Genomic DNA, 16,857 nt, shown 5'->3' with positions numbered 1-16,857 from the left:
CCGCAGTGGTGTTTGCTCCTATTGCCCTTGTCGCGTCAGCACAAAACTCTTGCGACACAGTGCCTACGCGGGCTCCTAAGTTTCCTTTCGTTTCTCCAAAGGTTGCGTTAAGGTCGAAGCACGTGGCGTCGCTCTCATATGTCAAAAACAAATTGAGAACGTAGTAATTTTTCCTGCTGCAAATGAAAAAAAAAGCTTATGATGATGTTATTGCCAGCAGAAAGCTACGTTTCTAGAGTAAAGCGCAAAGCGTGCTGTATACAAGTTGCCGTAGTGTAAAACTCCTGAACACGAACCCAGACATAAAAGTCCAGAAGTAGAGAAAGATAATGGATTCACTAACAGACAAGAATTGAGTGTCCAGCCCTTAAAGACTAAATTGGAGAGTGCTGAAGTCTCTGTCTCTCGTTGCATTTCTGTGTCTATATCGGGCTAGGCACTGTCTTCTCAGCGGTTCGCAAAGTCTCAACTACCAGTAAACATCGCGCGAACAAGGAGTTATCTTTTTTGAGAAGGAGGAGGAGGAGAAACAACTTTATTTACGTCATGGCCTAATGGCATCATGACCTAATGGCGCCGTGACGGGGGCCCAGGCGGCAACTCAGCGGAGGATCTGAGGCCTTTGTCGCTCAAGAGCCGCCGAGACCTGCTGGACGGCCCAGGTTTGCACGTCGCGGTCAGAGCATTCCGCCGCAGCCGCGAGTCGCGGCGGAATCGTTATGCTTTTAGAAGCCTCGTAAGGGAATTTTGTGCAGTCCCATAGGATGTGCGTCAGAGTTGCCCTCTACCGCTGGCACACGCGACATACATCACTTTCATATAAGTTTGGGTATAGATGAGTCATTAACACCGGGGTTGGTAAAGAACCAGTTTGTAGTTGTCTAAACAGCACCGCCTCCGCTCGGCTCAGTCCCGGGTGTGGGGTGGGAAAGTCCTTCGAGCGAGGCGGTAAAACTGCGTAAGTTCATTGAATGTTGTCATGTGGTCTTTGGCACAACACCACGTTGGACGGTCGGTTGCAGCTGCGCGGTTGGTAAGCGCTCGCGCCACTGCATGTGCCGTCTCGTTGTGGTTAGCGTGCTTCTCCGACGCATCGTTGCCCGCATGCGCCGGGAACCACCTGAGTCTGACATACCTTTCTTCCCGTTGTAGGTCAGTCGAGCACAGAACGCGCACAGCCTCACCGCACACTTTGCCCTTGGAATAATTCCGCACTGCACTTCGGGAATCACACAGCACCGTTTGGCATCCGGGGTCGCAATGGCCAAAGGCAATGGCTACCTCCTCCGCCTGACATGCCTCTGGGACCCGTAAGCTTGCCGCTGCCCTCGTGGCGCCTGATGACGCATCGATGACAGTAGCTACGAACGCCGTGTGGTCTCCCTGGTATTCAGCCGCATCCACGAACCTGGCGTGCGCATCCTTGGCATGAAAGTCGATGAGGAATTTGGCCCTCGCCGCTCTTCGCTCCTTATTAAACTCAGGGTTCATGTTTCTCGGGATGAGGTCTACCCGAATCCGGCATCGGGTCCCGTCAGGAACAGGAACGTCACAATTGGCCTTTTTCAACCTGGGCGTGAAGCCCAAGTAATGAAGTATACGCCTACCGGCCTCGGTCATAGAGAGCCGCTCCAGCTGGGCAGTCTGTTGCGCTTCCGCGAGTTCCTCAAGGGTATTGTGGACCCCGAGTTTCTGGAGCTTGTTGGTGTCCGTACACTCGAAAAGGCCGAGCGCCGTCTTTTAAGCTATGCGTATGAGGCCGTTGATCTTATTCTTTTCACACTGCTTCCAGTTGTGAAAGGCTGCAACGTAGGTGACGTGGCTAACTAAGAAGGAGTGCACAAGCCGAATCAAACTTTCTTCTTTCATACCGGCCTTGCGGTTGGCGACTCGTCGGATGAGGCGTATTGCGTTGTCCACTCCATTCTGTCCTTCGAGGCAGGCCTGTAATGACTGCAGAGTGAGAGGCATCAACTACAAATGAGAAATTAAAATAAATATTGACAATTGTAGCCTAATGTATAGCATTTTGGCGGCAAAATTCAGAGCGGACGGAAGAAGGATACAGAAAGGGGACAAACTCGCCCAACTCACCATTCTTCTGCTAATGTATAGCCTTACAAATGGATTGTTTTTATTATCATTTATACACTCTCCGCCATCTCCAACGTGCTCGTAAACCCCATTTAGCATGTCTCACCTGTCATTTCACCTGGCCCTCAAATCCAGGAAGATCCAGCATAGTTGCTCCGTTTCATTGGGCCAAATTTTGCAGGAAATGTGTAATCTCTACTCCTCATATCATCCTCGAGACTTTCCAGCAAAAAGTACGTTAAACGATTGTTTCTCTACTTTGGCTGAGCTAGGAAGGCACCTAGCTTTGGCACTTAAACCGTTAAGGCTGAGCGAAATTCTCTCTCGCATCGTGATAAGTGCAATTCACAATGATCTAAATATACCAAGTAAGGAATGAAAGTGTCTTCTTATCAATGCATATAATTTTGTTTTCCCTTCTGGTATGAGAGTGCAAACAAAGAAATTACTGAAGTTTTTCTACTAAAGGTTCTCCAGAGTACATCTATCTTTCAAGCGCGGCAGGAATCATAACTTATACGTAAGTTCTTTTGTTATATTTTTAGATCTTACAGGAGGGCGGAAACCATCTTAGTGACAATGCCTCTAGCTTCTGTTCCCTGAGGTTCTTAAAAGAAAGTAGCAACGCCACATATATGCTTACGTTTCAGTATGTTACTCATGTCACTGCCTGAATTCTCCATAGCAGAAGATATGTCAGCAAAACCGTCTGAAATTGTCTTTAAAAATTTCGTCCCGCTTTTTTTTCTCGAGGAGGAAGCTACAACGTACGCATCATTCTTCCCTGTTTTAAACCAAATGTATCTATTCCTTGAGATCTACTGCGTTCCTGCTTTCCGTGCGGTACATAGTGTATCCGTGTGCGTACACAGTCAGTATCATCATTTTGCAAATAACGAAAATATGATCATCAATTTAAGCTTAGCCAAGCCTACTGCCAGACAGATACTTATGGAATTGACCTCTAATTTACCTTCTGTAGCGCCAGTTGGCAAGTCTTAACTCTGAGACTTTCCGAAAATTTCTTACCTGGCTTCTAGCCGCCGCTTCTTATGTTCACGTTCTCTTGGAATCCGTTTATTTACCCTAAGGCGTGATTGCTTCTCTTCCGCCCCTTTGTGTACTTTGCCGATGTCCATTTTTTCTTCCATATTTCAGCTAGGCCACCCTAACTCACGTTTGATCCCATAGACGCATTATTTTTTTTCTGTCTGCTTACGATACAACTGTTTTCCTTTTGAAAGCTCGTTGCGGTGTCCTCACTCTCATTTCAGTCTCTTTCGTCAGCCCAGAACGTTCTGCGCCACAGTTCAGAACTGGCAAATTGCCACTATAGTATACTATCAGCTGAGGGATACGGGTGTCTTGCAACTCACAACCTGAGAGTGCTTAACCAATGCACTTCAAATTAACCTAACATGTTCTCTTCGCTATGTGGCCACTACCTGCTCTATGTTGGTGCATTCGATTACCACTTCCATTGTTTCTCTACATATCGTAAACCTTAGTTCGTTTGCGAGATTGCGGTCCCCTAAAAAGAGCTATGGAGTGGCTTAAACTTCGTATAAACCCAATTGCCTTTCCCGAAAGAGATCACTGTGTTGTGCTCTGTACCACCTCGATCCTTGGCCTTTAACAGGGCGTAAGGTCCTCGAATCGTGGCCACAGCAGTGAACTGCCCTCAAGGCCTACAAATGCCCTTCCTAAGAGCGGCTCGCTTGAGTGTCGAACTGTGACTGTGCTCATCGCCCCTTCCCTTTTTACCTTTTCAATCCCCTCATCCTTCCTCCCCAGTGCAGGGTAGCCAACTGGATCGCCCTTCTGGTTAACATTCCTGCCTCTTCCCTCTTCGTTATCTCGCTCTCGCTCTTGATTGCCTTCCTATAGATATTTATTTTTTTCGATGCATTGTGTAAAGAGGTGTTTATAAAAAGGTCTACTAAAAGTGTATGGCCATAAAGGTATAGATTGTCTATAGATCTTCTATAGATTTTTTATGGTCAGTAGACTAGTGTTTAGGACTTTTTAGAAAGTGTTTAGCCTTAATGGTGAAATGTCTATGGGCAATATTCACACTATCTAAATAATTTTTGTAAGGTTATATCGGTTTATATTTGTTTATATGAACTTACAGACAAACTGCCCTGCTTTACCTGCCCAGGTCTTCAACCATGCTGCTCAATTCGTCCCCTGAGTTATTTTGTACGGCGATCTCTGCAGAAAATCATAGATTATAGTTACTCTCCGTTAACTTTTATCCAAAACTCTTTCCAATCAAATCCTCTAAATGTATCTAGAAAACCAGCTTTGAATGATAGTGATTGTGACTTTGTCACTAGGGTTTATTTTTTTCTCTTCGAAGCACTGTAGTAATTCTCAAACGACTCTATATATACTCACGCATTTTCAGCACTTATGGTTACGTAATGCCTAAATGGTTATGGGTGTTACGACGAGACCTATGGAGCCTATATATAGGCGTCGGTTATATTCTGCGAATGATCGAAGATATGATATGAATATGATATATTGTTGAGTACAGTTTCCGAAAGCAGCCATACCGTTTGGTAGATCGAAGTTCATGTTTGCTCTTCCTGTATTGTCAGCTTGCACCTTGACAGTAAGCTCATTGGTTTCCTTTTCTTGATACCTTCTTTGTTATGAATTAATATAATTTTATATTCGGCCAAGCTTCCGGTACCTTCAGCATTGCGAGGCATTGAAGACACATGGTAGGAAGTTCTAGCTAGAACAGTCTGGAAATAGCTACTTCAACAGATCTGTGTTTATTTAATGCTCACCTGCCTCAAGATATAGCTTAGCAGAAATTATGTAACGAACCTGCCCTGTGGGGCAGCTGCTGAGGACTAGTGTTGTGCCCTGATTTGAATGTGTAACATACATAATGATCCTGCGCTTTACTAAGTTCGGGCGTCCTCGCTTTACCATATAACCTGGGAGTGTAAGCGAAACTACACGTTCCACCAACAAAAAACCCCGAGTGCGGAGCAGTGGGAGAGCCGGCTCACCAGCTGCGAGCTCGCCGCCCAAGGGGCAATGGTGCAGCACGCAAGCGACTCAGTGGAGCCCTGGACTAGAGGCCGAACTCTGCTTTGAAGGTCAAGAGTCTGCAGCGATGCAGACGAAGACCGAACGATAAATCCTTAATGGACCAAATAAAGTTTTTCTGTCTCTCTCTCTCCATCTGGATGGGCACGGGCAACGCTTTCTGAAGGAGCGCGCGATGGGAATGAAAGAATATGAGCCCAGTTGCATCGTGCGGTGGTTTCGGGCGTTACTTTGCACCACACGTCAGTACACTGCGCACGCCACAGCCTGCTACCTTCGTCGTGGCGCCGCACGCTTCGTTAGGTGGCTTTCCTGCCATTTCGAGATGCGGGCGCAGCATCGATGCGCGCCAGCGTGAGGCAGCGGAACCATGAATATGCGTTCGCTGCAGACAGAGCACGGAATGAAAATTCGGCCGACATCTTCAGGAAACCTGAAAGTGGGGCCGATGCCTTTCACCAATTCCACTGCTCCACCCATTGAAGTGGAGGGGATTGGGGGGGGGGGGGTGTCTACACAAACATTGCCGCTCTCAGGAAACACTGCCGTACGTAGATGCTGCCGTGTGCGACAGTAAGGAAGCGTGTGCAGCTGCAGTCGCAAACGAAAATCTGCAACGCTCCACAAGTCTCAGCGTGGAGCATGTCCAGCGCCCCGTCGAAGCAGAGGAGGCCTCGAAGTTAATTCGATCATGTCATATCCGAGTCAAAATCTGCCATACGAAATTTTGCAGCAAGGCAGATTCACCCACCTGCCTACCTATTCTGCATAATTTCTGACCCCCCCCCCCCCACCCAACAAATCACACTCCTCTGGATTCCTGTGCAATCCGAGTATCCGGAGAACACAACCGCCCACGACTACGCCCCAGCACTCGTAAACCGGGCGGACAGAAGCTGCCCTCCCTTTCGCAGCGCGAATTAATGCGGGCTCACATAACACGAAATCACCCTTAACTACCGCCAATCACGCCCAGTCTACCATCTCTCTCATTATACCCTGAAATAGGCCCAGCGGGTCGCTTGCCGTTAATATTGAAGTCGAAACTCTTCCTACGCACTGCCTAAAATCATTCATTGACTTCAGCGATGGGCTAACAAAAGGCGCCATTGAGTCGTCCACTGACCCAGAAGCCAGTTACGCACCCTTCCTTTCCTCAAAATCATTGGAGTTTAGAATGTAGTCAATGCCAACGCCAATGAACGCAATGAACGTCGACAGCCTATACAAACAGAGGCGAGCGCTCTGTTGCGGCGGTGGCGGCGGCTGAGTGACGTCTTAGCTGTCACGTGGTCTCTCCACGGTTTAAGATCAAACTCGCGCACACGGCGAAGAATCTACGGAGGGCAGTGGCAAAGCTTTCGCTTCGAAAATTGCTTCCACCCCAAGGCCTACTTGATTAACACATATCGAAACTTCTCAAACAGACCTCCGCCACCATACGCGGGACTCAAAGTTCAGGAGCGGTGGGAGACAGAACTTCTCAGCTTACAGCCGGAGGGTCAACTCAGTCTGGTGCGCTTGGCAACCGAGATCGGCAGGGCCCAAGGACTAACCACCACCTTGTGCGACCGCGAAAGTTCACCTAACTCTCTCTCCCATCTACCCCGTACACCCTCACCTTACCCTTCTTTCGGTGTCGATAAAAGTTTTTTTTCCACCGCCACCACCACCACCACCACCACTACTGCGATTATATTGTAAAGAGAACCGGATGCGGCCTGTTGTGACAATATAAATTCAAGTGTCTTGCGGACTCCAAAACGTACTAGTCTCTCTTTTCATTATATGAGTTAATGCTTTTGTTTCGCTTTATTAAGCTCTGGACGCCGCTCCTGAGCATGGGAAATGACAGTTCGTGCACAACCCTCATAATTTCGTTTGGAATATATGCATGGCCCTCCTTTGCGTATCGCAGGTTGCACCATGCTGATGTCCTTTAGTCTGTATTTCGTTACGAGGAGGAAGTCGTGAGTCACTTAGCGTCTGAAACTTGTCAGTCACACATGTGTGAGAGTACACATTACGACAACCCGAAGTCGAACCATAAGCTGCCGCGTGGATCCTTATACCCCCTCCTTTCGCGGTTAGGGGGTGGCGAATTGTTTCTGTTCTCGTTGTAAAGAAATCCTTCGTTGTGGTGGAAAGAGGTGAGAGGACTTTTCATGCATGAAAATAACTTTTTCACGTATAAATATGTAGTTTATTGTAGCGCACATTTTCGTTTTTTTTTTACGTATGGAGGAGCAGCTCGCTTGCGTGGTAGAGCAATGCGATAGGGTAAGAACTTTGTTCAACACTCGCGCCGATTATTTTACCAAATAAAATTTAACAACTGGTTTCAGAGAGCACAGGTCTCCGACCATGAAGTAGTAGCATGTAACATTTTACGTTACATCTATAGAAATAAATTACATCATGCGTCTCGGCGCACACCCTTGATGGAGCGTTCTGCTCACTGATGCATTCGCACTGAACACAGAGAACAGTGAATCTCACCAAGCATGGACCGTGTACAGGCATGTTAAACGGTACAGTATATTTCGCACAGATATAAAGACAGCCGGAACCACGCAGTCTTCTCAGAAAGTTTCACAGCTTTTTCGGCTGCACTCCTGTTCTGCGCACTTTAATTCCATCCGTACCTCTTGCAAGTAGGCTACCAAACGAGTCGGAAATACAAACGATTGTAGACGGAATATAAACTAGATCCTATGGCGATTTGCATAACGTAGCATTCATATACCGTCTGCATTTTAACAGCTTCGTTTAAACCACAACCGATCCGAACAGGTCAGGACAGGAATCGCAAGGCTGTGCGCCTGCGGGTATGGCCCGGGGTAATACGGCTAAGCTTTGGGAACACATCTGTGGGCCAGCCGGAACTTAAGGACGCAGGGGCGTAGAGATACACATTGAAACATGGAACATAGCGCTGTGTTCCGTATTTTAATTTGTCTCTCTACGTCTCAAGTCCCAAATTTTATGCTTGCCCACAGATGGAATCATACCAACTAGCCGAAAAAAATGCTATTGGAAAAGTATGCGCGCTCAAAACTTTCCGCAATGAGAGCAACTCCGTGGTACATAGCCAAGCGAACATGGGCTCAATTTTCAGTGCAACGCGGCGCTTCCCCGGTGCCAGCTGCTGCCTGTCGTGTAGAAGTACGGGCGTCCTCTGATTACAGATGGCACCTGTATCGCGGCGTGTGATACATACTTTTATTCGCCCAGAGAGACCCAAAGAATGCCCCCCGCTGCGCTTAAATTTTGTGCAGAGGTGGGATTTGACGGTCCTTTTCCTTTTTGTTTTCGATTTACAAGGAATAGTTGCCTAGTTCAGTCGGAGTAAATTGAAAATCCACATTATGTTCAGAAACGTAGAACCATAACAGAAGCTTTCGAAACAGGTGTGCTTGCAATGCCATCCCTTCTCCTTAGAGGCATGACTACACGAAACGACGCGAAACGAGGGATGGGAAGTGTTTCCCACCCCCTTCCGAGCGATAGGTGCTGTGGCTAATACAGGTGTTGCGGAAGCGTCTTTTGTGGTTCGGCTTTGCAAAGAATTTTTTTTAAACTGGAAGTGTTTAAAAACGTCCAGTTATTTCTTCCAGGAATGACGCAGGTATTGAACTTAAAACACAACACAAGCAAAAGGGATCGACAGATGCCACATTTCTCCGATATCTGAGCACGACCAAAGCAGTGGTTAAGCAGAAAGAGGAGTTCTCTGGTTCCTCTCACTCTCTCTCTCTCTCTCTCTCTCTCTCTCTCTCTCTCTCATTGACCTCACATATCCCGCTGGAGCGCGATTACGTGCCCATCTGTGCGCATCAAGAATAAAGGCTGTCCTCTAGAGCACTGCCTTTTAGTGCAGGGCAGGCTGCCTAAGTTCTGAAGTGGATTTCGATCATTAAATACAGGGAATGCCCACTCTTGGTAACGAAAGCATATTCCCACCACAAAGCATAATAGCTTGCTGCAGTTAGCAATGGGGAGGGAGGCTTAGTTAGCAATGAGAGGAGGCTTCTAAACGCGTGACCGTAGGGTCCAGAGGTGTAGCAAATAGGGGTCATGGAAACCTCTTTTAAAATACTCTTCACTGCTACAACTTCGTATTCTTGAAGAGAGCATTTGTTTCCGTTGCCAAATGAAGTATTCCGTATTTTTACTGACGCTATCTGCCCTCAGCTCGGGCAGCACACCCTGCCTCTTTAAGGGAGTGCTCTAGAGGACTGCTTACTTTCTTTTTATTATTTTCGTCTTGAGTGCATGAGGCCTAGTGTGCGCTAACCTGTACAAGAGTACAGCTTTTCTTGGAAATGAAGGAAAGGATAGAGCGGTGAAGCGTCTGTAGCTATGTCATTCAGTAAAATATTTCGGCCACACGTCAATCCACCTGGCGTGTTGCTCACTCTGCGGCACCTTCACATTTCAGTGAACAAGATGTAATACTTCTCGCTCAATGTACTTCCTACCATCGCTGAGGTAGCTGGCGCCATCTGTGGAATGTTTCTATAACTAAAGGTCTAGTAGATTCCTTGTAAACAGCAAAACAGTTTCTTCTAAGACTATCAACTTTCAAAGTTTACATTGAATCTCAGGATCCTGCGACTAAGCTTGGTCAGTCAAATGACATCCATTAGTGTACCTTTTTTTAGAGTTGGGTGTTGGATTCGCTGACGCTACCAGCAGCTTTTGCGCAACGCGCTGAGTTCAGTAACTTGCATCGGAGGCGCCCCCAAGCAACAAGGGAAAATAGTAACTCGCCTTTCTCATGCTTATATTTCTATGCTCGCCGGCCATGGTGGCAAAACATTGGCGCAACGCACTTCCAACATGCACGGCCATCGTAACTCATTTCGTACCGGCGATGTGTGCATATAGTGAGCTATGTATGTTCCTTCCTCTGTGATGAGAAAATTGCCCATGGTCATCGAATGTGGAGCGTCGCCTTCTTTTCTGTTCGTCAATGCATCTGTGCTGTCCTGAAAGTACCCTACCATGCCAACTTACTTGCGGTGTTGCTCGGTAGTATTCAGGTATGCAGTTAAAACGGAATAAGAAGCAGAGCAATAACATCACAGGCACCCACCTTAATTAGGTATTGTTCTGTTATCTTTTAATATATCTCTTCACGTTTTATTGGCAGCTCTTGGAGTATGCAAGAATTTACAAATGAAAACAGAATAGCCCGGCATTGACTACAGATCTCAAAGAATCGAAAAGAAGCCCAAGGCAGCCTTGTTTTCCTTCCTTGCTGGGATACCCTGCCAGCTAAACTAAAGCGCCTAGCTAACTACACTTTCAACCACGCTGTTGACACCAGAACGAGAAGCCATTTAGCTGCAATTATTTTTTTACAATCAGCAGTGCGACATCTATTGCAGAATAAACTGAACTCGGTTTCTGACCTGTACAGGCCGGAACGTGTACTCTGGCCGCCACAGGCCACACTCCACTTTCTAATTTTTATAACCCTCCGAGAAGAAACGAAAAGCAAAAATAAATTTGGAGAGTTCCCGCGCCCATCTGAGTTATCGTGCGCTTAAACAAGGCATACATCAACATGGCCCTGAAACTGTCGAAAGCCGAAAATGTGGGGAAAAAGCCGATTGGAAGAATGAAACTTTAAGGCATGGCAAAAAAAAGGTTCATGAGCCGACGTCAAAGAGGAAAAAAAGCCCTTAGGGGCAATTGCGGTGGAAGGCACGACGAGGAAATTCGGTAGGTGGCCTAGAGCTGGGGAGCTTGATCGCGCTTACAGAAAAATTAGAGCTTAGTGCTTCAGTAAAGGGCAAAGAATGCGAGTTTTGAAATGCGCCGTTCCGCATTGTTGCCAAGTTGAAAACGTTGGCTCTCAAAACTATTTAAAACCACTACCTGCGTTGTGCGCGCTCAAATGGCGTCGCTAGAATTTTAAATACTGCATATACAGGCGCATTTTGTCTATTTAATCGTATAGGAGGACATATGATTTTAGCGACGATGCCAAGTGCAGCAACGCTATTTTGATAAGTAGACAATTTAACGAGCTTTTACAGTGCCGAGCCGGGCAAATTTTGAACAGGGCTCGTCTTCGATGTTGACGGCCTTCAATTTCGCCATATAAATGCTGTGCTCTGCAACGGAAAATGCAAAAGTTGACTAATTAATTTCAGTAACCGATGTCCGCATTACTGTAAAGTCAACCGTCTCAAACCTGACGTCCATATCTTTCGCGTTTCTCGGGCAAAAATTTGTAGAGAGTAAAAAATCACTAAAAATACATTTATTCCCAACAGAATAGCATATCTCTCTCGGAGGCTATCCATGGTGGCCACGAGAGGTATGAAGTTTTAACAAATACACATGACACGAGTATTTCAGGTATGGCGCTGGTCGATAAAATATCAAAATATTTAAGCATTACTTGAAGCACTAACAATTGAAAAAAAAAGCATCCATTCCATTTGGATGGGTAGAGGTTTACGCCTATTCAGCGAAAGTGCATTGTGACCGCTGCCGATGCAGATTACTTGCCGCATTTGCTGACTGATAACTATCGAACGACCATTTTATTCCATAACTGTAAATTCTGACAAACTTTCAAGTCGGATCTGGCTGACAGGCATGATCTCAGTTTTTTTTTGCATTGTGAGAAAAGACTATAAAGAAACAAAAGCATGCTTTGTGATATTGCGTTGAGCAGTAATGTCGTCTACACAGAGCCAAGCATATTGGTTGTACTTCATATTGGTTGAAATACAACCATGTTGGTTGTATTCCCATAGTTAATTCCAGTGCCTTTGCTTTACCCCTACTATTAGTTGTCTATTTTGCGATCTTACCAAAATGATGTATTTTTTGAACTGTTATTACTAACCCTATTTTGCCCTCCTGCAACAATCCCAAATGGGATTAGCAGTATGTATGTATAAATAAATAAATAAATAAATAAATAAATAAATAAATAAATAAATAAATAAATATAAGACATTTCGACAGGAGTTTTGTGGCGCGTTATATATCAAATTCTCAGAATAATGTGAAGTGTTGTCTTAATGAAGCTGCTACATTGTTTAGCATGCGAGCTGACATATACTATAGGGACGAGGGGTCCTTAGTAATGTCACAACCGTGCTACTGACGAAGCAGATTATTGCTTACAGTCAACAAATTAAAAATCGCGTTAAAACTCTTTCTGCTGAACGGAACCTGCCACGCTTATATCTTAAGCGCATGCCGCTTTCTACTCCTGGACGTATCCACTCGCTGGCAAGTTTATCAGGCACCCACTGTCTGCAGGAAAATTAAAAATAAAGGTAGAGTGTCAGCTGGGGTGCAATACTGAAAGAGAGGGAAAGAGAGAAGGTCTTTAATCAAAAAACAGAGAATTCACCCGGCGTTTAAATCCTCTGTCTCGCTACTCTGCGTGGGGAAGGGATTCGGGGAGAGAAAGATGAAATGAGAGAGGTGTAGGAAATGGGATGACAAAGTTCACTGCACAGGGAATTCTCAGTGAGAGTGCTGAAAAAAGGGATTACAGCTTGTCTAGGAGACGAATGTTGTTTAAATAATAAAATAAAAATTTCACAATGCGTCTGTGATGCCTATGGGAGGCTGAAGGTCCTAATGCACAATCGAGTGTTAAAGGCACCAGAGAGAGAGAGTGATTCCATTAGATGTGCATAATGCGCGCGCTCCTCAGCATAAGCTGGGCATTCTAACAAAATATATTCCACGTTTTCTACTAAGCAGCAGTTGTCGCAACTAGGACGTGCAATGCTGGTCGTAAGGTTCACACGCACTCCCCGTACTCAATGCAAAGTTGGCTGTAGCTTCCTTATGATTCGTTCCTGACTTGGTCTCGAGTTTGTGTGTTTGCAAAAGTTCTTTAAAATGTAGTGGTGTGGTAAAAATTTATCGTAATATTATTTTCTGCGCGAAGCTTTCTTCACTGTAACTGCGCTCTGATCTGCGTTACAACTTGAGGTTCAAAAATGTTCGCTCAATTAGAGGTTACGAGGTTATTTTCTTGGCTTTGCTGTTTAAGTTTGCTTCTTTCTTCCTAGGCTATGCGAAGAATGCCTGTGTTATTGATTCCGCACGCGCCTAGGTGAGGTTATTACTGTTCCGAATAGGTTTTGTCCTAGAAGATCGCGTCTTTAGGGAACCCCATGCACAGACTTCTTCTGCAGCCTTGGACGCTCATCCCGGCAGAACTTATCGCACTTTGTCGTCTTTTGCCATTCGCCGAGCACTGACGCAAACAGCGAGTCTCGACGTGCAACCTGCCCGGGTTTTCGGAGAACAAGCACGTTGTACGCGGTAACGTAAAGTACACTACTGTAAGGGATCGATGATGCGCAGGGTCATTGGGACTGGTCGGCCGGCCTCGGCGCCTCACCGCTGCAGGCTCCCTTTGAACTCTTCCACCCCGGCGACAGGCGGCGGCGGCGGGACGCGCCTAAGAGAAGCGCCCGTCTTGTGTCAAGCACCCCGGGCCGCGGCATCCTCGCGCTTTGTTCTCGCCCTCCGGGGTTGTTTCGCGCCGGACTCACCCCTCGTCTCGACAGACACCAGACGCGACGCGACCTTGCCATAAACATCTTGTTCGGAAGATTTTTGAAAAATGGCAGTCTTGTCAAGGAGGGGGGCAATAAAAATGACGAATGGGCAGTGACGGCCAGATTTGAGGTAAGCCCGCCGACCAGGTATCGATGAGGCCTTAGCTAGCCGGCAGGCCCGGGTGAAGTTAATCGCCCTGGGAAACTCGGCGCCGGCTGGCAGTTACGCAAAGCGGGAGCGCCCCGCTGGAGCCCGAAGGCAGCTCTAATTGCGAAATGGCGCCAAGGTTGACGGGCTTCAACGAAGCCGATTGCACGTGCTGGCACGATTGTGTGTTCATTTTTGTTTTTGTTTTTGTTTGCGGGAGAGATTCAGACAGACACACAAAGAACTTTATTGATGGTCCTGAGGAACTGCTTTAGGGTACCTCCCTTTGCAGGGTGTCCCCGTAGCCGTCGTGGGCCGCACCCACGTCGGGGTCGGAAGATTGTGGTCCTTTTGGTAATATTGAAAAGGCTGCCGGGCGGGGCAGGACACCCAGTGGACCAATGGTTTTGTGGTGCCCTTCTGAGAAAATAGGTTTTGGAAGTAAATTTGCTGTCAATTTTTGTCTTCTTTACTTTATGGAGAGGGTTATATACCTTACTAAAAATCGAGATTCGAGGGCTGGCCATACACTTGTTTAAACAATCATGGTAATAGTTTGACATGATTGAACGCTACCGAATACGGGCCGGGCTTTCAGGACCTTAGAACCGGGCCTCGGAGCCCGGGAAAATAGTTCAGGGCTACGGTCAGATGTAATGCATGTTTTGCTATACCGAGTAGGGGCCTCGCTTTGAGTTAGCCACCTTTTCTTTTTGTTTAAACCTTTTTGCCGCTTTAAATCGTCTTTGTGCATGAACTTGTATCCAATGTAAATTTTTGTACCTAAAACAGTGAATTCGTACTTCTTTTATACCTGCGTCTTAATTCGTCGCAAAACTGTCTCTGACGGAGCACCCCTGGTGCGAACAAAGCCTTCAGTCAGTCAAATCAATCACAACCGTCTCTGGCGGTGGGCACCCCTGCTTCAAGGAAGAAGATAAAGATGACTGCAAGCGACCGCTATGGTTTACTACTACAAAAATATGTAAAGGTGACGGTAGAGAGTTTCTCTGCAAGAGTCAAGGCAGTTCTTTGGGACATCTGAAACAATGATGACATGATCCTAGATGTTTTGCGAAAAACTATAGCAGTGAGTCAAGTCCACGTTACGAACATCGCAGCTTGCAGCGGAACCCGAGAAAGTAAGTGTGCCTCCCTCAACCAAAAAAAAGAAATCAGGAACACAAATGCCATGAAAATATAAATTCAATATAGAATGGTTATTGAGAAGGTGTTCATTGAGATGTCAGAAAGGAAACAAACATACAGGGCACGAAAGCAAGTTGCGCAGTCGAAGAAGTCAGTCAGGGCAACAGCAGAGTATAGAAAATAAAAGACAAAAACTCTGTTTATAGGGTTAGTGCAGCTTATATATAGAGAAAAAAAAACAGGGTAAGGTTTCAATGCGCCTTTCCTTCTTGCTTTAGTTGGTACCTGAGGCGTAACATCGTGCAGCTGTTACAAACAGCTCACGGTGCAGAAGCTAAAAGGAATTGCAAAAGGTTTCTGAGTGAAGAAAAAAAGACTGATATCATCGAGACTGCAAAAAGCAATCCAAATCGTTGCAAAGAAAAAAAAAAGAAGCTTTGGACGCCGAAAGTTGCGATACGAAAACCTCACAGATGTCTCGTGTGCACCTTCTGCGTTCGCTAACCTCGGCTGCCGGCGCCTCGATCGTACCCGACAATACTTCGATCTCCTGGGACGCTTTCTCCTTCATTCGCCCCCTCCCCTTTCTTCTCTGCTAGCGCGATCCACTTGGTTTTTTTCTCTCCGAAGATCATCTCCGAACGGTAAGCAGGATTTTTGCCCCCCCCCCACCCCCCCCCCCCCCTCATTCATCCAAGGCAAGGATTTAGTGACGTGGCCCGTGCAATCATTGTCTTCTGAAGACCGGTTGGAAAGAAGGATCTAGAGTAACGCCGATTGTGAAATCGAACACAGGGATGAAGTAAAGTTTTGAAGCAAGCTCAACAGAAGATTAGCCTTCGTCCCTTTTTCGCGCACTTTTGCGCGCACTCCCAGACACCCTTCGAGGGTCTGGGGGTAGTGGTCTCAGTCACAAACGAGATACCTTCGGCTCAGAGTGGCAAGCTCGGCCAGAGACCACCTACTAAGTGACAAGGGCTATGCGCGAGGCTATGCGCACCATAACATAAAAAGTGGGGCTATGCGCGCCATAACATATCTGCCTCGTTTAACACCCATACCTGTGCTACCTGTGATACACTCAGTGAACTCATCCATCAACGGGTGGCAAACAGAGCTCGAAAACAGTCTCTCCAACTTTATCGTTTAAAGACACTTCCTCTGTGGTCATATTGCCAGCTCACAGACAATCGCACTATTTCCCCGTCAGTATAAGCCGCGTTCCTGCCTGAAGGGTGCATATTGTACACGGAGGCATCACATACTACAGAGAGAGGATTTACTGCAGTGCATATTCCATATCTCATCCGCATCTGAACTCTCGCGTGACGTATACCGCGGATACGTGCACTCAACTGGCATTGGAACATCAAGCATTTACAATGCCATTACTTCCCTTCCGTTCGTTCCAACATTCAATACTGTTCATATTTACACCGACTCCCGCGCCGCCCTTAAAGAGCGTAAAGCTCTTCGACGCAAATTTCAGATTTCGCAATAAATTCACGTGCTCTGCGCAATTAAAGTATCCATGTTCCCTGCGCATCCACTGGATTAGCGGTCATGCTCAGGATCCACATAACATTCAAGCGGATGCTTTGACTCATCTTCACACATCAGACGACCTGCCACCTTCCCTCTTCCCCCAGATTCGTTCCTGTGCCATGTTTTCGATTCTGAAGTTCTGCGCCAGCGAACACGCGCTCTAATTCCTCTGTGTTCGAACCCTCTCCCCCGTAGTCTTACTCGATAGGATGAGGTATCTGTGCGCCGGATTCGGGCAGGGGCGGCTCTGACACCATCTGACCGTCATGGGTGCCGTGCGAAAGATCTGCCAGCAACCGA

At 46.6% G+C, this 16,857-nt stretch overlaps 1 protein-coding gene across 1 annotated transcript in view; it reads right to left on the bottom strand.

Moving 5' to 3' along the window:
• Nucleotides 1-1,740: 1,740 nt before the first annotated feature.
• The window catches only part of LOC144123894 (uncharacterized), a 46,549-nt gene continuing 31,432 nt past the window's right edge, over nucleotides 1,741-16,857 (bottom strand). The window contains exon 7 of the mRNA XM_077656611.1: nucleotides 1,741-1,953. Within this exon, the coding sequence (XP_077512737.1) occupies nucleotides 1,741-1,953 (213 nt within the window). The remainder of the gene's footprint in view (nucleotides 1,954-16,857) is intronic.

The sequence above is a fragment of the Amblyomma americanum genome, chromosome 3, assembly GCF_052857255.1.
Source record: "Amblyomma americanum isolate KBUSLIRL-KWMA chromosome 3, ASM5285725v1, whole genome shotgun sequence".
NCBI classification, from domain to species: domain Eukaryota; kingdom Metazoa; phylum Arthropoda; class Arachnida; order Ixodida; family Ixodidae; genus Amblyomma; species Amblyomma americanum.
Note: the sequence above shows the minus strand (reverse complement) of the source record. Positions and strands in the feature narration are given on the sequence as shown.